The following is a 22,531-nucleotide window of genomic DNA, read 5'->3' as shown; positions in this document are numbered from 1 at the left end:
TATTGTGAAGTATTGCTTTTCTTTTTTCTGAGATTTTTGGTGAAGTAGCAACTGCATGGGCCTTGAGGAGTCTGAGTTAGTAAAAGATTTGGTGTGTATACGTTTATTTGAAAGAAGTTGTAATTATGTAAGGAAGTTGCAATTATCTCTATAGTCATTTTTAAAATAGGTTTATTGGTATTGTGTAATAATGCTATTTTCCGCTTTTTTTGGTGTAGAATCAGTTGTTTGGGCTATGTCAATTGTGAATCTTAGAAACAGGATTTATCTGATTGAGAGTTTAGTCAATATAGGATCTGTTTCAGCATAAAAATCGTCAACCTGTACGGACAAAAAAGAGTGGCAAAGAGAATCCATATCACCATCCAATCTCTTTCAAGTTCCGCAATTTTGAGCCAAATGAAAAAAAAGCGTTCGGACCAGCCAAGTTTGAGTTAAAGAAGTTATATCCTCGGGTGCATAGCGTTTGTTTTTTAAATGCAAAAAACAAAAACAAAAAACTTGGAAAATTTGAAGGTTGGGTCAATTTTTTGACTCCCGCGGACTGCCAGTATACTTTTGAGGAAATGAAACATCGCCCCCAGTGTGGAATTGTTGTGGGCGAGCTGGGACCTTGTGTGGCGCCTGCTTTTGAGGCGTCGTTGGAGGACATTAAACAAACGAAAAAACCAAAAAAGGACATAAATTTTACAAAAAATGTGTTCGCTGATAAGTATGTAAAGCCGTTGTAGATTACAATCTTAATCTTCAAATTTAAACTTTACTTTCGCCTGATCTTTGCTCTGATTTTAAGTTTAATAAAATGTGAATCTGCAAAAGATTTGGTCTTAATGTGTTTATACGAAGAAAAGTTTGTTATTTTCTCGATAATCAGTTTAAAAATTGGTCGTTGTGGTATAGTGAAATCTTGATTTTTTCTGGGATTTCGGGTCTATTACCCGGTTTCGGGTCTAGTATGGGCTATTTAAGCTATTATACTGCAAAAAAATTGGTCAAAATGTGTTCATTTGAAGAAAGTTGTCATTATTTGAAGGAGTTGCACTTTTCTCTATAAACTTTTTTAAAAATAGGTCGTTGTGGTATAGTGAAATATAAATTTTCTCTGGGATTTTTTTGTCTGATACCAATTTGTATGGGCTATGTGAACTATGAATCTGCAAAAGAATTGGCACAATACGTTAATTTGAAAAAAAGTTGTCATTATTTAAAGAAGTTGCAATTTTCTCTATAATCAGTTTTAAAATAGGTTTTATTGGTATTGTGAAATAATGCAATTTTTCGGGATTTTTGGTATAGAACTAGTTGTATAGGCTATGTGAACTGCGAATCTGCAAAAGAAAACGACAGAATATGTTTATTTGAAAAAAAGTTGTCATTATTTAAAGAAGTTGCAATTTTCTCTATAATCAGTTTTAAAATAGGTTTTATTGGTATTGTGATATAGTTCTATTTTCCGGTATTTTTGATCTAGAACCAGTTGTATGGACTATCTGAACTGTGAATCTGCAAAAGAAATGGCCAGAATACGTTTATTTGAAAAAAAGTTGTCATTATTTAAAGAAGTTGCAATTTTCTCTATAATTATAATCAGTTTTAAAATAGGTTTTATTGGTACTGTGAAATTTAGCTTTTTCCGGCATTTTTGGTTTAGAACTAGTTGTATAGGCTATGTAAACTGCGAATCTGCAAAAGAAAACGACAGAATATGTTTATTTGAAAAAAATTTGTCATTATTTAAAGAAGTTGCAATTTTCTCTATAATCAGTTTTAAAATAGGTTTTATTGGTATTGTGATATAGTTCTATTTTCCGGTATTTTGGATCTAGAACCAGTTGTATGGACTATCTGAACTGTGAATCTGCAAAAGAAATGGCCAGAATACGTTTATTTGAAAAAAAGTTGTCATTATTTAAAGAAGTTGCAATTTTCTCTATAATTATAATCAGTTTTAAAATAGGTTTTATTGGTAATGTGAAATTTAGCTTTTTCCGGCATTTTTGGTTTAGAACTAGTTGTATAGGCTATGTGAACTGCGAATCTGCAAAAGAAAACGACAGAATATGTTTCTTTGAAAAAAAGTTGTCATTATTTAAAGAAGTTGCAATTTTCTCTATAATCAGTTTTAAAATAGGTTTTATTGGTATTGTGATATAGTGCTATTTTCCGTTATTTTTGATCTAGACCTATTTGTATGGGCTATTTGAACTGTGAATCTGTAAAATAAATGGCCAGAATACGCTTATTTGAAGAAAAAGTTGTCATTATTTAAAGAAGTTGCAATTTTCTCTATAATTATAATCAGTTTTAAAATAGGTTTTATTGGTACTGTGAAATTTAGCTTTTTCCGGCATTTTTGGTTTAGAACTAGTTTTATAGGCTATGTGAACTGCGAATCTGCACAAGAAAACGACAGAATATGTTTATTTGAAATAAAGTTGTCATTATTTAAAGAAGTTGCAATTTTCTCTATAATCAGTTTTAAAATAGGTTTTATTGGTATTGTGAAATATTGCTTTTTTCCGGTATTTTTGGTTTAGAACCAGTTTTGTGGGCTATTTGAACTGTGAATCTGCAAAAGATTTGGTCTGAATGCGTTTATTTGAGAAAAAGTTGTCATTATTTAAAGAAGTTGCAGTTTTCTCTATAATCATTTTTAAAAATAGGTTTTATTGGTATTGTGAAATATTGCTTTTTTCCGGTATTTTTGGTTTAGAACCAGTTTTGTGGGCTATTAGAACTGTGAATCTGCAAAAGATTTGGTCTGAATGCGTTTATTTGAAAAAAAGTTGTCATTATTTAAAGAAGTTGCAATTTTCTCTATAATCATTTTTAAAAATAGGTTTTATTGGTATTGTGAAATATTGCTTTTTTCCGGTATTTTTGGTTTAGAACCAGTTTTGTGGGCTATTTGAACTGTGAATCTGCAAAAGATTTGGTCTGAATGCGTTTATTTGAAAAAAAGTTGTCATTATTTAGAGAAGTTGCAATTTTCTCTATAATTATAATCAGTTTTAAAATAAGTTTTATTGGTACTGCGAAGTTTTGCTTTTTTCCGGCTTTTTTGGTTTAGAACTAGTTGTATGGCCTATGTGAACTGTGAATCTGCAAAAGAAATGGCCAGAATACGTTTATTTGAAAAAAAGTTGTCATTATTTAAAGAAGTTGCAATTTTCTCTATAATTAGTTTTAAAATAGGTTCTATCGGTATTGTGATATAGTGCTATTTTCCGGCTTTTTTGGTTTAGAACTAGTTGTATGGCCTATGTGAACTGTGAATCTGCAAAAGAAATGGCCAGAATACGTTTATTTGAAAAAAAGTTGTCATTATTTAAAGAAGTTGCAATTTTCTCTATAATTAGTTTTAAAATAGGTTCTATCGGTATTGTGATATAGTGCTATTTTCCGGCTTTTTTGGTTTAGAACTAGTTGTATGGCCTATGTGAACTGTGAATCTGCAAAAGAAATGGCCAGAATACGTTTATTTGAAAAAAAGTTGTCATTATTTAAAGAAGTTGCAATTTTCTCTATAATTAGTTTTAAAATAGGTTCTATCGGTATTGTGATATAGTGCTATTTTCCGGCTTTTTTGTTTTAGAACTAGTTGTATGGCCTATGTGAACTGTGAATCTGCAAAAGAAATGGCCAGAATACGTTTATTTGAAAAAAAGTTGTCATTATTTAAAGAAGTTGCAATTTTCTCTATAATTAGTTTTAAAATAGGTTCTATCGGTATTGTGATATAGTGCTATTTTCCGGCTTTTTGGTTTAGAACTAGTTGTATGGCCTATGTGAACTGTGAATCTGCAAAAGAAATGGCCAGAATACGTTTATTTGAAAAAAAGTTGTCATTATTTAAAGAAGTTGCAATTTTCTCTATAATTAGTTTTAAAATAGGTTCTATCGGTATTGTGATATAGTGCTATTTTCCGGCTTTTTTGTTTTAGAACTAGTTGTATGGCCTATGTGAACTGTGAATCTGCAAAAGAAATGGCCAGAATACGTTTATTTGAAAAAAAGTTGTCATTATTTAAAGAAGTTGCAATTTTCTCTATAATCATTTTTAAAATAGGTTTTATTGGTATTGTGATATAGTGCTATTTTCCGGTATTTTTGATTTAGAACCAGTTGTATGGGATATCTGAACTGTGAATCTGCAAAAGATTTGGTCTGAATGCGTTTATTTGAAAAAAAGTTGTCATTATTTTGTTTATTTTGTTTTGGAAAATTGTTCAAGCTTGGTTTTTTTTACCTTGCTATACAAGTTTTCCTAGAGTTTATTTGAGTAACTCCGCCACTGCCGGTCCCCAGCCCGGAATGAAAAAGGAGGAGGGTTTAAACCACACAGAACATACTGGAAAATCTCAAAAAGTCAGTCTTTAACTTGACTTGAGGAGATTTCCGACAACCTATTTTATAAATTTCTTCAATTTCTACAGGTATTGTATGAATTTGTATATTTTAAGGACCTGAGAGCGAAGCAATGGTAAAACCTAGCTTGGCTCATGAACATATTTATGAATTTTCCCTAATTCAGAGAAGATCAGAGTCTGAATCAGAGTCTGAATCAGAGAAAAATCAGAGTCTGAATCAGAGTCTGATTCAGAGTCTGTATCAGACTCTGAATCAGAGGAATTCAGAGCGAAATGTGACCTGAATCAGAGTCTGAATCAGTACTGATAATTTCTGAATTTTACTCTTATTCAGTACTGAATTTGCTTTTGAGTTAGGTACGGGGGTCTTGCCTCTTTCGGCCACTGAACTTACCCTAATTTTAAATTACCAGAATCTAGCTGACCAGTATGTGCAGAGTCGTGTAGTGTTTGTGGTTGTTGATTGATGACGTCATGAGGTAGTTGTTGTCCAATTGCCGTTGTGTTAGGCCCACATGGACATCCTCTCCTTGCAGAAAACAGGTTCTGCTCTTGCTCTTGACCAAAGTCATTATCACTCTTCTTGTTGTTGATGTGGTTTTTGCGCTCTTCTAAAACATAGAAATTTGATGAGACGAAAACGCACGCTGATCTTGAGCTGGTCATCATCATTTTGAAATCATATAAATTATTTGTTTTTTTACGGGGGGGGGGGGGTGCAACCAGCAAAACTAATGAAAGACTATACAAACTAATTGGATTATCAATTTTTCTTCTTCCGCCTCCAAAACCATAAGAGAGAAAATAAAAATATATAGTTGGGATTGTCTCCCTTGCTAATTTCCATCGAATTTCAGATGGTATATGCAAAAGTTTTGTAAAGAGTTAACTATTGTGATTGTTCAACGGAATAATAAGGTTCTTCATTTGGTCTCGTACCTCCTGCAAAAATGAGAGTCAAGATTTCAGGAATGTTATTTTTCTCATGTTTTGAATAAGTTTCAAAATAATTTGTACGGTTTCGGAAAATTTTTGCCAAACCTATAAAAGAAAAAAAAATCAGGGTTGATTCAGAATCTTGCAAGAAATGGAAGACAAATATACTCCTGCCGATGTTTGTTCATTACAGCTCAGAGGTAGATCTTATAATTCAATTTGGGCTAATTTTGCTGTCTTATTGATCGTGGTTTTCATTTACAAAAAAGGACGAAAAATGGATGTTCCGAGTAATTAGATTTTTTACTCGAATTTATTATGCAATTTCAATAGTGCCCAATCATTTTTTTGCTAACAAATTTTGTGAGTTGCATTGGTGGAGGAAATGGACGAAGAAATTCCCGATGAAGAAGTAGTGGAAAGTGATAAAATTTATTAAATTTACATAGCGTGCACAAATGATACCCAGAAAAGGGGCAAAACTGCATCATTGAATATCACCAGTTTTTCAATTTTGATGTACAGTTTTTTAATGGTGCAGAAAACACAAAAATCATTTCCAAAACTAGGACTAGTTACCAAATTACTGCTGAAACACCAGAAGACACCGTTCTTAAAACAAATATAGGTAAATGGGGAAATTTGAAAGCGTGAGTTTTTGCCACAGAAGTGTCATGGTATAGTTTTTTTCTTTTTGTCAATAGAAGTTTCTTATCTTTGGCTGGCTAGCGCTGAAAACTAAAAAGTTCATTTCAGCTAAACGATCAAATAATTAATTAATAAAATACGAGCAACTGGTAAAGTTTTACCCAGTGAGAGAGAGAGAGAGAAAGAGAGAGAATTGATTAATTCAAACAATCCAATGTATATTTCTACCAAAGCTTGAATCCCACAATGAATCCAATAAATTAATCTATCTGCCAGTGAATATAAGTCAACCAGTTAAAATTTTAGTCCAATCGACTCTCACAAGCTTTGTCTTTAGCTCTGTTACCGGGCAGACAATTATTTTCCTCTGAACCAACACTTTTGGTAAACTTTACAGTTTCATTTACTAGGAATAAGCAACTGTGTTTTTTCCAAAAACAACAGATCAAATAAAAATTTTCTCTCACTGAGAACCTACTGTTCCTCTTGAGCGTTCTCTCTCTCAATAATTTTTGTGCCCAAAAGTAACCCACTTTATCACATTTTAGCTGCAATAACTAACGTGTCGTTTGATTTTAGTCAAAATTTCAAGCATATCTTATGTAAACTGATGCTCAATGTGACCGGAGTTCCGTGATTAACTTGGTCTGATGGCTTCAGGATTCAACAAAACTAATAATTGATCATGGCTGACACTATTGTCCTGCAAGTACGTGTGCGATTTAGTTCTTTGTTTCCCCACTAAAAGTATCACCTATTTTATATTTTTTTAGATATCTCAATTTCGCAAAAATGGCGTAACCCATTTTGCGAAAAATATGATAAAGCCTGTCTAGTAATTTGGTTCATTTTGTGTATCGATTTTCTGCGCAAATTTACTAAGGCGGAAATTTTCGGGTATAACTCTGCGTCGTAATGAGCAGAAATTAAATGGATTTCACTTTAACTTACACGTATCAAGTCTGTTCCTTTTTGTTTACTTAAATTAAATATATTCAAGATTCCTTCCAATTGTTTGGAAACAAAATATTTACTCCAATTTAAAACTTTCAAAGAAGTATTTATAACCTCAGAGTGTTAAAATCCTGGTTTCAACAAATTCTGCACCCATATGACTCCATCAAATTACGAAAAACGGCTGTGTAGTTTACGTTTTTCTCAATTTGTTTAATTTCGACTTTTCAAATTTTTTGAAGCTTAAATTAGACGAAAGGTCTTAAAAGGAACTATGCCTTGAAATCATGCCAAAATTGTGTTTCACCTGATTTCAAAAAAGCAATTTGTGGATTGCCACTGTCTAAATTGGTTGAACTAATTTTTAAATAGCAATGTTAGTTATACTATAAAATCTTTTTTTAATTGAATTTTAAATTTCATTTTTTTCCACATTTGAGCCGACAGCAATAGGGTTTTCTTTTTGAAAATTTGCCATATTTGCAAAAAAACACAGTGAAGTTTTTTTTCAAATTTGAGCGTTTTTCATGTATTAACATAAGGAAAACAAATTACAAAATTGGCCAGATCTACCTATGGAAATTGAGTCCTTCATAACTTTGCGTTGCAATGCTTCCGGGATTTTCAACTCTTCAATCACAAGGGGACTGGTCCATTTTGTACGAAAACTGTGAAAAGTATTTAAAGAGTAAAAATTACCTAATGCTTCCTGGTACAACTTCTCATAATTGAAGTCTGGCTTCTGTGAAATGAGAGATCTGACAACAGAAGTAGAGTCACTCCCATGCTCAGGGTTTGTCATCATCCGATCTGAACTGGCTTTGGACCTGAATGTGGAACTGTTTCCTTTCCTCGCGTATATTTTTTTGTGCAAGATCTTACAAATTTCTTACAAAACTGTCGGAGATTAGATAGATACCTGCAAAGATGTACATATTCTTATCAATTATTCTTTTCCAATATGCATATTCTTGAGCATATGTTTATATCAAATAAGACAAAAAGCACATTGAATTCCCATCGAGTGATTAACAGCAAACAACTAAATGGGCAGTGCGGGTCAGAGCATAAATGAAATAAACTAAATATTTTACGGTTTAAATTTGAGAAAGTGGTAATATGAAAACTTAAAACTTTTCCATGGTGCCTTGCCGTGCGAGGCAATATTCGAGTTCTGTTTAAATAAATGAAAGAAAGAAGTTCTAAGATGCTTCTTTAGAACTATTGGTCGTGCATCCATTTCAATTATGTTTTTAAAAAAACTCACGTTAAGAAATTTATTATGAAGGACTGAGCCGATATTCAGGATAAAGTTTTCTAGTGCATATGAGTTTATTTTGTGATTGTAGCAGTATTTTTTTGTTCGCTGGCTGTAGCGTAGATTTGATGTTGGTAAGTGTAGTTTTTCGAAAATCGGAAGCTGGTTACTAGTAAGTTCCATAAAATAATTTAGTACTTTGTATTCCAAGAAAATTTTCATTGGCAGAATCTGATGTTTTATATTTAGATCAGAAGAACTATCGTATTTGTTTGCGATTGAAACACGTTTTTACAACCCTGCTTAGTTGTTTCTCCAAAGTAATAAAGCAATTCTTTTTTGAGCTGACCAGTAGAAGGCCCGAGTAGTGTAAATGACTAATACTAAGGCGTTCAGGAGTAGTAGTCTTGTCTGCTCAGGGAACTTGCGTGAAATACGTTTTAATATTTTTATTCCTGTATCCATTTTGCGTAATACGTTTTTAATTCTTCTTGAAAATTTAATGTGCATTCAAGATATCTTCCGAGGTATTTTACGCAATTGACGTTTGCTATTTTGTAATTACCAATTAACAAATTGTTTGTTTTGGTTTTTTTTAGAATTGATTTTTTGAGAACGTAATAAATTCAGTTTTTGAGTGATTGAGCATTAGACGGTGTTTTTCGTATTAATCAGATATATTTGTTAAGATTTGTTCAAGATTATTTTTTGCTAATTTCAGGTCCGTATTGCATGTAAGAATGATAGTATCATCGGCGTATTGAATTATTTTTGTATTAGCAGATATTTGTTTGTTCAAGTCATTATTGTACAGGTTAAAAAGAAGGGGACCCAATATTGTTCCCTTTGGGACACCTTGATGTAACCCAATCCAATCAGATTACACATTATTCACTATGGTTTTTTTAGTAGCCTGTGTGATAGATAACTTTCTGTTAGGTTTAGGGCATTTTTGGAAAATCCTAATTCATACAATTTATGAGCAAGGATCTTGTGATTTATCGAATTGAAAGGTTTAGACAGATCTAGTAGAACTGCAGTGATAAAATTATTTCTTTTTACGTGGTACCTTGTAGTTTCAGTACAGTAAACGAGGGCGTCAATCGTTGAGACTTTGTTACGAAAACCAAATTGAGTATTGGAAAGCAACCCAAGCTTTTCAAGAGATTCTAAAGTTTTCTTACGAAGCAAACGCTCAAAATCTTTTGCTAGTGAACTTGTCATTGATATTGGTTTGTAGTTCTCAGCAAAAAGTTTTCTACTTTTTAAAATTGGAGTAACAACAGCCTTTTTAGGATCTTCAGGGAATTTTCCTTCAGCTAAAAATTGGTTAAAAAGCAATTTAATTGGATCAGCTAAAAAGAAAAACCCATCTTCAAGAGCCCATGATGGGATATCTGAAGAAACTGAAACGTTGTTTGAGTTTAAATTTTTTAGAGTCAGTATGACCTCTTTTGTGGTTACGAATCTAAAATCAAAACTGTTTTTAGATGTCTTATGGTTGATGGGAAAAAAGTTGCAAGCGCTTCCAATGTAATCAGCTAATATAGAAAACTTATAAATGAGCAATTGGGCTATTTTGTAGTTATCAGTATTAACATCATCAAAACAGTTTTTGAGGTAGAAGATTTTTTGGTAGATTTTAGTAGAGTTTCTTGAGTCGTTTATATTATTCGATTTTTTCTGAATCTGCTTTTTCAAAGATGCTCTTTTTGAAATCATTGCTCTCTAACTTTGGATATTTCTGTCCGTATGAAGACCGTTTTTAGAGGGGCGTGATAGCGGATCACTTTAAACAAAAATTTCTTAAAGATACGATACATGTCGTCAGCGTCAGATGTTGTGTGAAGATCATCCCAATCAATGTGTTTCAGGACATGTAGGTATAAATTTTTACAATATTTTGATTTGTCGAAGATTTTTTTCCCTCCTGGAGGCTGCCTTTTATTTATAGTTACATCCGTTATCATTGCAATAGCTTTTTGATCCGATGTAATAGGCGATTCAAAATTAAAAACATTGGAATGAGGTAGTTCATCATCTTTGATTACCAATCAATCAGTCTTTCCCCCTTGTATATGTTTTGTTGACCACTGATTGACCATAGGGTACAAGAATAGTGTCCATTTCGTTTCTTTCGTTGGGGTTAAGGTAATTTATATTGAAATCGCCAAGTATTAAATTTTTTTGCTTTCTGTTCTTCCACAATCTATTCACAATGCTAATTCTTCGAGAAGGATGTCAGTTTTAGATTTTTCAGGATTATAAGAAACATTCACAAGCAGTGAAGGAAATTTTTTGGAAGGGTAGAGTGAGCTCAACCCGAAGTGTTTCGAGGTCATTGCTCATTTTTAGAAAATCATCAAGATTTTTTGGAATGAAAGTTTTGGGGATTACGCCACCCCCTTTGACTTTTCAGATATTCGGTAACATCTGAAGCAAGAACAGTAAGTGCTGTCTATGCACCATAGATTAATATCATTTTTTTAGTCAACCATATTTCCGTAAAATCAATTACATTATTGATTGAGCATTCTCTTAAAAATCTTTTTCAGTTGTTCTCATTTATGATCTATTATACGGCAATTCAATTGAATGAAGCATGGTGGATCTTTACTTTTTTTGGAGAGGAAATTTTCATAGGTTAGTGGTGGCCCAGGATTACGTTCAACATCACCATAATTTAACAGCTAAATAAATAATCCAAAAAGTGCATAAATACTTAAAAACTTCTGAAACATAACCAAAGGGCTACGTCGTAGAGCAAGCTTTTTAATTTTTAATGAAAAGAAATTTTTTTTACAATTCGTATATGCTTATAGTGGTCGACCCACTGCTGTCAGAGACGCTGGACGAAGAAAGGCCTCAAACAAGAGCAAGGAAACTAAAAATAACAAATATTGTTTATTGCTGGTCATAAAGAGGGTTTCACGTTTTTCTACTGATTTCTGACCTCAACATAGCTCACGTGAGTAAGGTGAATATCTATAGAAAGCATTTTTGTTGTATGGATATGCATATGAGGTGTTAGAGTACTTTCTGTTCACAAGAGGTTTTCTCGACGACATTTTTTATAGCTTGAAGTGTTACAGTTGAAAGTGTTTGTCGTATTGGCATAAGTAGGATGTGTCTCTTGGGTTTTTGAGATCAGACCATTGAAAATGTTCAACAGAATTAGTCCTTTATTTTAATCATTTTGTTGAAATCTAAAATTTTGATATCAGGGTCCTTTTCGTAGTAAGTTTTGATCAAGTCAATGAACTCGTCATACAGCCTATTTTTTTTGCCATATTCGCGCTTGTATTTTTCATCGGGATTGCTGTCATCAGATAAAATTTGTCTGGATTGAATTTTACCAGCTATTTGTATTGATCAAATAAATCTCTGGGTTTGCGTTCGAATTTGAGAAAGCTGTTTGTTCCATCTTGCAATATTACTGTTTTTATTTTTGTCTCTGGGTATTTTTTCAGTAATTCCAATTTTTCCATTGTCGTCGAGCCCCTATATGCATGAAATGTTATATCGGTTGGAATTATTTGGTCGGTTTCTAACTTTCCGATAAATCTACTCCCCAAATAATTATTTTTTGCCTCCCGGGGGGTTTCTATTATTAGGAACGTTCTTACCATTTGTTCCTCTTTGATACTTGCGTGGCGCTACTAGAGCTTGCCCCGTTACTCCCGAGGCTGGATAATTTTTGGTGGACAGAATTAATGTAATCTTCTCAAACTTTTCTTGCTGTTCTAATTTTTCATGGACTTGCTTCTATAAATCATACATTTGCTCTCGATTGAGTTTAATGAAGGTTTCTTGAGGGGTTTCCTTTTTGATGGGCTTTAAATTTGATTATGGATAGAAAAAACGATGGTTGAATTTGAGAATCAATCAGAGAGAATAAATCAAATTGAGAACAAATCAGAGAGAAGCTATGTTTTAGTCAGAGTATGAATGCAGAAAAAACAATGAAATTAGAAGGTCATTTTAGCTGTGAAGAGATCAACTGTTCAATGGAAAAGCGCTGACAATTGTTCAATAGAAAAGCGCTGATAATAGAAAAGCGCTAACGGAAAGAAAGTTCCGACAACTCAGAAATTACAAGATAAGACTTCAATTTCGCAGATCTTCATTATCAGAAAAAGTCTATTACAAGGAATGCTTGATCTCATACAATATCGTCTGTGGAACTTTGTTACATCTCTTTTTGGCAGTCAAGGGGATCTTTCTTTTCGTGGGGTTTTCCGATCTAACTTTGGTTGTTTTTTTCCGAAACTGGAATTCCAGTTTCCGAAAAAAAAACACACCAAAATTAGATAAAAAACCACACGGAAAGAAAGTCCCCATGACTGTCAAAGAGATGTAACAATGATTCACAGAAGATATTTTATGAGATCATAATCAAAAGAAAATCCAGAATCACTGGTGTATATAATTATAGGTGTTTATAATTTTGGGCAATTGGGTGAAAGAAATAGTTCCCTGAGGGTCGAAGCTCGGTTCTGGCGATAGTAGTAGTTGTTCTCTACTATGATAGGCGGAGTCCTACTTTTTGTGCTTTGATCCTGATAGGAAGTGGGAACACTGCTTTGGGAATTGACCACTCCAGTTGATTGGGTTTGACCAGATGAAACGTAGGGGTTGGTGGTGGAGCCAGAATAGTTGGTGTAAGTTGCATTATTCGTTTGTACTTCTTGTTCGGTTATTACTGGATGTCCACGTTGACGATTTTTTTTTTCGTTACTACACATGAAAAGTTTTTTTTTGAAAGTTGAAAGATTTGAAATACATGCGGATTATTTCTTTTCTTTCAATAAAGAAAAAAGCTGTTGATAATTTCTCATGAAATAAAAACTGCTAGTATGTTTGGTCAAAGCGCAAATATTGTAGCAAAGAAATTTTTTTCGTCTTAAACTTAGACCCCAGTTTAAAAAAATTGGTAATTTTCTGTTGTAACTTTTAAGATTACATTTGAGAATTTGCTAATAGCACGTGCGTTTGATCTTGATAATAGCACGTGCGTTGAAATGAAGTCGCTGAGTTGATGAAAGCTAAGCTCGAAATTGAAATCTTTTACCTAATTGAAGCATATTACCTCAAGAGTTCAAGACCGAGCATCAAAACCCGGTGAGATTGTTCTTGATCACCCCCCCCCCCCTCCAACCTCGTTCCGCCGGTAGCCCCTACAGATAGATGCTACTAGGCGCCAGCAGATTACATTTCAAAAAAAAGCAGTCGAGTACTGCCACAGAAATAACCACAACGGGGAGTATACTTCAGAGAAAATTCTTTTCCTAAAATAATTCCTAAGAAGGAAAAAAATAGTGGTCGACAACAACAAAATCAAAAGTCTAGACCGAAAAAAGAACCTTCGGTTCGGGAAAACACTTCCTATCTACAATTTGAAATCCCCCCCCCCCGATGATATAAATACAGTTTCGAACATGGGAAAAACGAATTACAATTTAAGAAAAACTGTTGTGAACGATAGTGTTCGTCTGCATTTACAGTCTCAAGATAATGCAAGCTCACGAGACATCATTGATAACTCTGACCCCATCAGTGATGCTCATACTGGTTTGACGCAAAATTTTCAACACTTAAGTCTAAAAGAGCAATTCCACACAACACCAGGAACCATACTTTTCATCCCCGACACTGCCAATAAACTTTATAAAGTGCAAGTGTTAGAAAACTCGGGGCATGAAACCAAAATTAGATATACTGGTTGGGGCTCAGAGCATGACTCGTGGTTGAATGCGAAATCAATTTGGGCCTATTCGAAGCACAAGCATATTTTGAACAATCGAAAAAAAATAACAAAAGAAATATCGGATAAAATTGACTTACTTCTTGCGTCCTGTGAGCAAAACCAGCTTGATGACAATTTCTTCGAAAACGTTGAGCAAACAATTCAGAACGAGAACAAAAAACTGCCCTGTTTACAAACAATAGTAAGTTCACATGTTCCAACTTGTCGTTTCGTCCCGGTCAAATTTAGAGCTAAATGGTCACAACTTTTGACCAGTATCCTGGATGATTGTGCCAAAACACCAGATGACGAACTAAATTGGCAGAAATTGTTTTCAGTTTCGAAGTGCATCCTGCGTGCGAGCAACCGAGGAGGTAAGAAACATAAACGAAATCAGGATCAGCGGCTCGCCGATCGCATCGATCGATGGAATGCGGGTGAATATGCAAACCTATGGACAGAAGCTTTAACAATGAAACAAGCAAAGAAAAATTCCACAAACGGAATAGAAGAATTAGCCAGCAGAGCTAAGAGTCTATGTTTGCAAGGTCAATTTGGTCGCGCCGCAAAAATACTGTCATCTGAGGGACTTGCGCCTAATAGCAGAGCTACTCTAAAAGCACTAGAAGAGCTTCATCCCAAAGAAGCGCCCCCAACCTTGCTCCAAACGGATAATGTTACATCAAGTGCATATCAATTTAGCGATGACATAGTTCTTGAACAATTGAAAACGTTCAGCAAGTACACTGCAGCTGGTCCCTCCAAGATGTATCCAGAGCATCTATTGCACGCAGTAGAGTGTACTGTTTCCGACCACTCTGAGTCCGCCCTTAAAGCAATAACAAAGTTTGTAAATGTAGGAAGCAGGGGTAGATTCCCTTCATTTGTTTCAAAAGCCCTCTGCAGCGCATCGCTCACCGCTCTATCCAAAAAGAAGGGAGGAGTACGCCCAATAGCTGTCAGTGAAATCCTGAGGCGCCTTATTGCTAAATGTTTAGTGAAAGAAGCAAAATCAGAAGCAATTGGGTTATTCGATTCCATTCAGCTAGGGGTTGGAGTCAGCGGAGGTGCGGAAGCAATCATCCACTCTGCGAAAATCACCTACGAAAAAATCCTCAACGCTGACTCTAAGGAAGGAGTGCTTCAGATTGATTTCCGAAATGCCTTCAATTCGGTTAAGCGCTCACACTTACTGCAAGCAGCATACGATTTCATACCAGGTATTGCAGCCTTCACAAATTTTTGCTACTCTCAACATGTTCCACTACTGTATAATAACGCCAGTCTTCAAAGTGAATCGGGTGTTCAACAAGGGGATCCCCTGGGTCCACTTCTCTTTTCGTTGGCGCTATGGCCTGTTGTAGAAAAAATAAGAGACGCGGTTCCAAATCTTACCCAGCACACGTGGTATTTGGACGATGGTTTTGTTGCAGGCTCCGAAGATCAAATCCGAACAACGCTTGATATCTTAGCCACTGAAGGTCCAAAAAGGGGTCTGTATTTGAGGAAAGACAAATGCGAACTCTGGTCAATCGTAGATCTACCCTCAGTTGATCAAGAAGTTACAAGAAATTTGGGCAATGGATTTGAAGTACTGGGTTCCGCTGTCGGATCGCCAGATTTTGTTTCCTCTTGCTTGAAGAAACGTGCTCAAAAAGTTATGTCGCTCTTGGAGAATTTGAGTTATCTGGATGATCCTCAATGTGCTCTTGGCATACTTCGCTATTGCTTAGGGACCCCAAAATTAGTTTACTCTCTACGCACTAACACGCCAACAAGAGATCTGATCGACGTTTTAAAAGTCTTCGATTCAAGCCAACGGGATGCGTTAGATGAAATAATAGGTGCTGTGACCTGTGACAATGCATGGAAGCAGTCAACCTTGCCGATAAACATTTCTGGCCTCGGATTGCGACAATCACAAGAGCAATACAGGGCCGCATATGTTGGCTCAGTGTTAGCTTCTGATGACTTGGTTCAGAAAATTACAAACCAGCGCGCTTCAGATAATGAAGTTTTTAAAGAACTCTATGCAAGCCTTGAACCTTTCAACTTGACCTCCTACTCACAGAAGAAAATACAAGAAGCTATAGATACTGACAAGTTTTCGGAGTTGCTAAGAAGTCAGTCGTCAAAAAGGGAGGAAGCAAGACTACAATCACTCTGTTTGCCTCAATCTGGCGCATGGCTTGCGGCACCACCAGTTCCTGCCTTAGGTCTCCATCTTAGTCCCTGTGAATTTCAAATTAGTGTCAAGTACAGACTAGGGATTGCAGTTTATGAAGGTGAAAGAAAATGCCCTTATTGCAGGTCTGGAATCCTTGACATTTTTGGCGACCACGCCGTCATCTGTCACGGAAGAGGGGATGCAATTTCAAGGCATGACCGGATTCGTGACCGCATTGCATCAGCTTGCTCAGCAGCTAACTTATCACCAGTCCTGGAACAACGGAACCTTATTGCTGGAAACAGTTCTCGCCCTGGCGACATATTTCTTCCCGCATGGAAGTCAGGTCGTCCAGCTGCTCTAGACGTCACCGTAACTTCTCCACTGCAACCAAACATTATAAATCATGCGGCAGAGAGGTCTGGTTACGCGATTGAAGCAGCCGAAGAGCGAAAGTATGCTCAACATGAAAATAGTTGCTCTGAACAAGGAATTTTGTTTGTTCCTCTTGCTGTTGAGTCATTGGGTGGTCTGTCAGTTACTCTCAAGAAAACGTTAATGCGCATAGCAATGTTAGCTGATAGCAGGAATTATCAGTCACAAGGACATGCTATCGCTTTCGATAGACTGGCTCAGTCGGTTTCCGTTGTGATTGTACGAGGATCGGCTACAATGCTGCTTGCACGAGTCCCGTAATCCCGACCTTCGAATTGTTTTTGGGCAAATTCTTTTTTGGGCAATCATTGTGAACAGTGGAGTGATTTTAGAGGTGTCACCCAATGAGAGGGGACCTTCGCTTTTATAAGTACTGTCTCACCCAATGAGCGGGGAGAACATAAATAATTTTCAAGAGTTCAGTGAAGATTGAAAAGAGAAGAATTCTGAAATTTAAGGAAAAAGACCGAAAGAAAAAGAGAGCGATTGGGAAGAATGAAGAAATCTTCAACAAAACAAACACTTCCTTATTTGAACTTTTAATGAGCAAAAACTTGATTCCGAATCAAAGTTTGATAACAAAGATTAGTATTTAAAGAAGAAAAGTTAACAAGAAGGAAATTTGTTCAACGTGGGCGAGTGTGTTGACTTGAGACATCAAAACTCTCAGTTGGCTGTTCGATCAACAGTGGTTCCGTCAGTTCCAGTTTACTCTCCATCGAAACAAGAAGCTGGCTTTCTACTTGACTGGAAGAGTTCCTGAAATCGATGTTAAGTATATACTACAAGTACCCAGTTATAACCATTGGTTAAAATATTTCTAGTTCGCATTTTATCAATTTTATTGTCCTCAATCTCGTTCTAGTTAGCACGTAGAGCTCCCTAGATTAACGTAACTTGATAACCTTTGAAAAGCTACGATATGACAAGGTTACAATAAGGTATCTTGTCATTACGGTCTTCAAATTTTTGCTTTTAGCCGACCAGAAATTTTATTTGCTATTACAGTTAATAAAATATCTCAGATCTGTGAGATTGTATTGGACCAGTCAGTATCGCAATTATAGCCCCCCCCCCCCGAAAACATAACTCTCCTATTGTTCAGAGGGGAGTATAAGTTCAATGCCCACTAAGCTGGCGAGGTTTAAATGAGGAAAACCCGTCTACTCATTAAAAAGTGGGTATTAAGTGGTCTCTTATGTTAAAATTCAAAACAAACTTACTTCATTGCACAAGTCTTGTCATTACAAAAAGACACTTCCATTGAAGTTCCAATACTCTGTCTACTGTTATGAGGAGACGAAATAGGACTAGTTGCTGTGCATAGGACTGGTTGCTTGAATCTCTCAGAATTACAACTGTTTTGACAACTGGCGTCACATTTCTCATCATCATCATCAGCTCCAGACAGCATGGACGTCGCCACGTCAACTTTGGTCACTGGGGGTATGTAGTTCTGGTTGCAACTGTTCTGACAACTGGCATCACACATACTGCATTCGAATTCCTCTTCGAACTGGTCACCTTCGAGAGCCGGATTGTTGTAGCCCTGTGGAACTTGGAAGTCAAACACTTCTTCAACTTGACCCGGAACTTCTTCACATTCCTCTTCCCCTTGATCCTCCGAATATTCCTCAAATTGAAGATCTTGTCCTTGATCTCCACAGCCGCTGCCATCGTTACTGTCGGACTTGAACGAGGTGATGCTAATTTCACTGACGTTCTTTATCGAAAGGATTCCTTGCGCTGCTGCCGGGGGTTCCGACATTCCACTGGCAGGCGAATAATACTGAGATTCATGTGTGGTGGCACTCTTGGGACCTGGGCAACGTTTGCGCAATTTTCGTCTCCTGAGGGGACGACGAATTGGACTTGATCTGGGGCTTCTATGGCACCCTCCCCTTTGGCAGTTTGGTCCACATGCTAGGCAGGTGGTTGCGCATTTACCCAAATACGGGGAGGGGCTGCAATTGGTTTTGGTACATCGTGACAGGTTGTATGGGGAGTATTGACATGTTCTGTCATGTGCTGAAACAAGATGGTCGCCCGCAAAGTAACTCGGAGGTGGATTCGCGTAGCATTCATTTCCAGATACTGGCTTCAATGACCTCCGTTTACGAATTGGTCGTCTACTTAGTGGTCGCTTAACAGGTTTGCGTTGGTATCGAGGATTGAAACTGAACCCTGATCGAGGCGATCCCCTTGAGCCCGGGCGTCCCAAAGAATGAGGGGGTGCTTGATGAGGCGATTGATAAGGAGGGAAAACCTGTGATTGTTGTGAGCTTTGCATAATTGGTTCTTGAGAACTTCGTTGAAAAGCAGCACTTTGAGTCGGAAACTGAAACGGAACACGGGCGTTGGGATCGCCAAATCCGGGTTGCGAAGCCTGTTGTTGCGAATGCGAATATTGTTGTTGGATCTGGTGCAAAGGATCGCAATTTGGTACGGTTGGTTGCGAGCCTTGAACTTGAATGCTTGTCTGAGGTTCACAGACACACAAACTTGGCGAGGATCCCTGCACGTTAGAATGCGAATTTTGCATGTTAGGCTGGGATCCCTGCATACCAGGTTGGGATATTAGTATATTAGACTGGGATCCGTGCATTGTAGGCTGGTATCCTTGTATGTTTGGTTGGGATCCTTGCATGTTAGGTTGGGATCCTTGCATGTTAGTTTGGGATCCTTGCATGTTTGGTTGGGATCCTTGCATGTTAGGTTGGGATCCTTGCATGTTTGGTTGGTTTCCTTGCATGTTTGGGTGAGATCTTTGCACGTTAGTTTGGTATCCTTGCATGTTTGGTTGGGATCCTTGCATGTTTGATTGGGATCCTTGCATGTTTGAGTGGGATCTTTGCACGTTAGTTTGGGATCCTTGCATGCTTGGATGGGATCCTTGCATATTTGGGTGGGATCTTTGCATGTTTGGTTGGGTTTCATGCGTGTTAGGCAGGGATATCTGCATGTCAATTTGAGATCCCGGAATGCTAGCTGGGGTTCCGCGCATATTAGGATGTAAACCCTGCGCGTTCCTAGAAGACTGAAGCGTTTGATATTGAGCATTGCGTTGAGGTTGAACTTCCATGCTTGGGTTTGAGAGCCGATATGTAACGTTTGGCTGTACTTGTTGATTTTGCGATTTTCGACTTGATTGACTTACATGATCAGCATCGCCCGTATACAGCTGGACGCTTGGTTGGCCTTGTTGAACCGATTGTACTAAACCACGTTGATATTCATCCATTGTCATAACTATGTCAGTTTGCGTTTCTATTACCGTTGTATGCATTGAACCCGCCTCACTGGGCTGCTTCGTTGATTCCAGATTCGGGTCCCGAGATTTTGGTGTGTTTGGCGGTGACATATTGGTCCCGGTTGTCACTTTTCGGGAATGAGAATGCGGGTGTCGCGTCTGGAATACCGATGGCAATTCTACGCTTCCTGATTCTAGAGATCGCTGGTCTGCAAGTGGAGTCATGTACGGATACCCTTGTCTAAACCTCCCAGAAGATGGTGCCTGTGCAGGTGACGTTGTCACTGATTGATGTGACCTCGGTGTCCGTTGACCTCTAATAGGATCCATCGACCCAGGCCGGGCTCGGGGCGAATGACGGGTTCCAGGTGAGGTCCTTCGAGGACTTCCTGGATTAGCTTGAGATCTTGCAGCGTCGACTGGGTGCGGAGAACGAATCCTATTTCCGCGGGGTGATTCATTTCCCCGAGAATTTCTGGGTCGCTTTTCTATGTGACATGCTATATAGTCTTCCTCCGGGTTATACTTATAGTAACCATTTTTATTTTTGGCACGAGGAGATTCCGATGGAGACCTTTGATTACGATCATCGCCTTTGACGTGCAATCTTTGAGCCCGACTGCTCTCCTGTCTAGGGTCCCGTTCTTCAACTTTACCCACATGCTTTTTGGATTTTTTGTCTGGGCTTCTTGACTTTGTTTTTTGGGGCGTCGAATCAAACCGACCTCGCGGACTTAGACTGTTGCTTCGCCTAGGGGAACGGGAATTGTTTCTGCTTTCGCTGCGCTGAGCCATTTTTCTGTAGTCTTCTAGCTCTAAAAGTGGACTTGTGCTCTGCCCTCGGCTTCCACCTTTTCCGCCAGGTTGCTTTGATTTTCCTCCCTCCGCTCTTTCTTCACCACTTTTCTTTTTTCTGAACAAAAAAAGTTCCCAAACGAAAATGAAAAACATCGGATGTATTGTTCTGAAACGACTTTAAAATATATATCCCCCCAGCTTAGCGGGTGTATACATTTTACGCCCTCAGGCGCAGGTTTTCACATAATAACGTGCTATAAATAAAAAAACACTTAAATTGTAAATGGAGCAGAAAAACACTGGGAGGGGGGGGGGGGGTCAGAATAGATTCAAGAAAATTATCTTTAATTTTGAGTGATCATCTGATTAAACCTTCGAACCATTTTTTACGTCTTGCATTTTATAAAGTGCATGGTGAGAGTAGAACAGGCACTGAAGACAGGCTTTTCAGTCTTCTTAAGATACTTGAGATTTTGTCAACCAATTTGACGTAATTTTCAATTTTGATCCAGTTTATGAGAAAAATCCCAAAAAGTAGGTTCAACTGAAATTTAAAAATCACACTTCGGGCATAAATTTTCAACGTTTCATAAATTTTTAGCTGATTTCGACTCTTCACTAATTTTATAACCGTTTATTTTTTCTCCGAAAAGCATGCACTTGAAAACATGGTCTCTTAGAATTTTTTGTAGAAGTTTTTCTTTGATATCGTTTGACTCAATGGAACTATTTTCAATCAATGGAGCAGGTTGAGTCTTCCTGTTTGCACTGCCTAGAGCTGATTGGAGACTTAATTTGGTATAAATCCGAAGGAATTTTTCATTACGATTTCGGCAACAGTGGGGGGCAACGGAGGGAGGGGGTCTTTGGCTGCACGGGGCCCTTACGGCTTGAACGATGTGCAGGGGTAATGAGTGGGGAGGGGGCGGTGAAGTATGTGTGTGTTTTTTTTCTTTTTTTTTGGGGGGGGGGGTTGAAGTGGGGTAGGGGGTTGATGTGGTGGGGGTCAACCTCTCAGAGTTGTCTGTTACACCATAAGTATAAATCTTCAAAATAGTTTCTATGAATATTATGCTTGGAGACTAGCGAGCTGAATGGCTCCAAAAGAACTTAATGCCCGCTAGGCGCTATCTTTTCATCGCGTTTTAGAAGACAAAAAGTCAAACAGGTCAGACAACAAATCGGCCAAGCAAAAAATCGCGTAACAGGACCAGACCAACAGGTCTAACATAATTGCTACAAACCTTGTTTGAGGGCACTTTAATATCAGTTGTTTTTGGTTTTTATGAGTCTCTTCATAACCTGAGCAAGCCAGGTTTTCATAAGGATTATTGAACGGCAATAAAAACTTAAAAGGATCAGTGAAACTCCCATATATAGTACAACAACTCAAATGGCACAAATTGAACGCTCTTTTTCTCCACTTGAACGAATGATCAATTATAAGTTTCTTTGATTCCATGACTTTCCTCACTATTAGGCGCTTTGCATTGCGCAATTTTCAAATGCATCCATTGTTTTACTTTTTGGCCAAACCTTTTGAACTAACCACTTTCTCATTTTTTAGTTTAGGTCATGATTGAAGTGTTTGATGCGCTTTCAGCCAATTGCGGCTTGAATTGATTCGCTAGCTTTAAAGCACCTTATTTTTTTACTAAATTTTTTGAGTTTTTGGGCAGGAGTTTTTTTTGGGCAGGTTTTATACACACCTTTTGTTGTTTTAAAAACTCAAATGTTTAATAAAACAGGAAAATTTGGTAGGGAATTTCTTCATGAGGTCAATTTTTTGACAATTGAAGTATTCGTGTCAAGCATCGGTATCTCGCTATTCACCGTTGTAGACTTTCATGTGTGCGATGAGACAAGTAGTATCAGAGGTTCAGAAATCTAATATGATCGAATTGCTAAGAAGTTTTAAAAATTCTGGTGCCAAAAGACCACAGGTAAATTCTACGTGAAGTCCATTGAA

General features: G+C 37.1%; 1 protein-coding gene across 1 annotated transcript in view; it reads right to left on the bottom strand.

Moving 5' to 3' along the window:
• Positions 1 to 22,531, bottom strand: part of LOC142338188 (uncharacterized) — a 101,436-nt gene that overhangs the window by 30,592 nt on the left and 48,313 nt on the right. Inside the window, exons 15-19 of the mRNA XM_075387826.1 lie at positions 17,738 to 20,677; positions 17,146 to 17,273; positions 12,647 to 12,868; positions 7,608 to 7,739; positions 4,781 to 4,981 (exon numbers count right to left, since the gene is read on the bottom strand). Coding sequence (XP_075243941.1) covers positions 4,781 to 4,981; positions 7,608 to 7,739; positions 12,647 to 12,868; positions 17,146 to 17,273; positions 17,738 to 20,677 — 3,623 coding nt within the window. The remainder of the gene's footprint in view (positions 1 to 4,780; positions 4,982 to 7,607; positions 7,740 to 12,646; positions 12,869 to 17,145; positions 17,274 to 17,737; positions 20,678 to 22,531) is intronic.

This window comes from Convolutriloba macropyga, chromosome 4, assembly GCF_964194025.1.
Source record: "Convolutriloba macropyga chromosome 4, txConMacr16.3, whole genome shotgun sequence".
NCBI lineage: Eukaryota > Metazoa > Xenacoelomorpha > Acoela > Convolutidae > Convolutriloba > Convolutriloba macropyga.
This window is presented reverse-complemented; position numbering and strand designations above follow the sequence as displayed.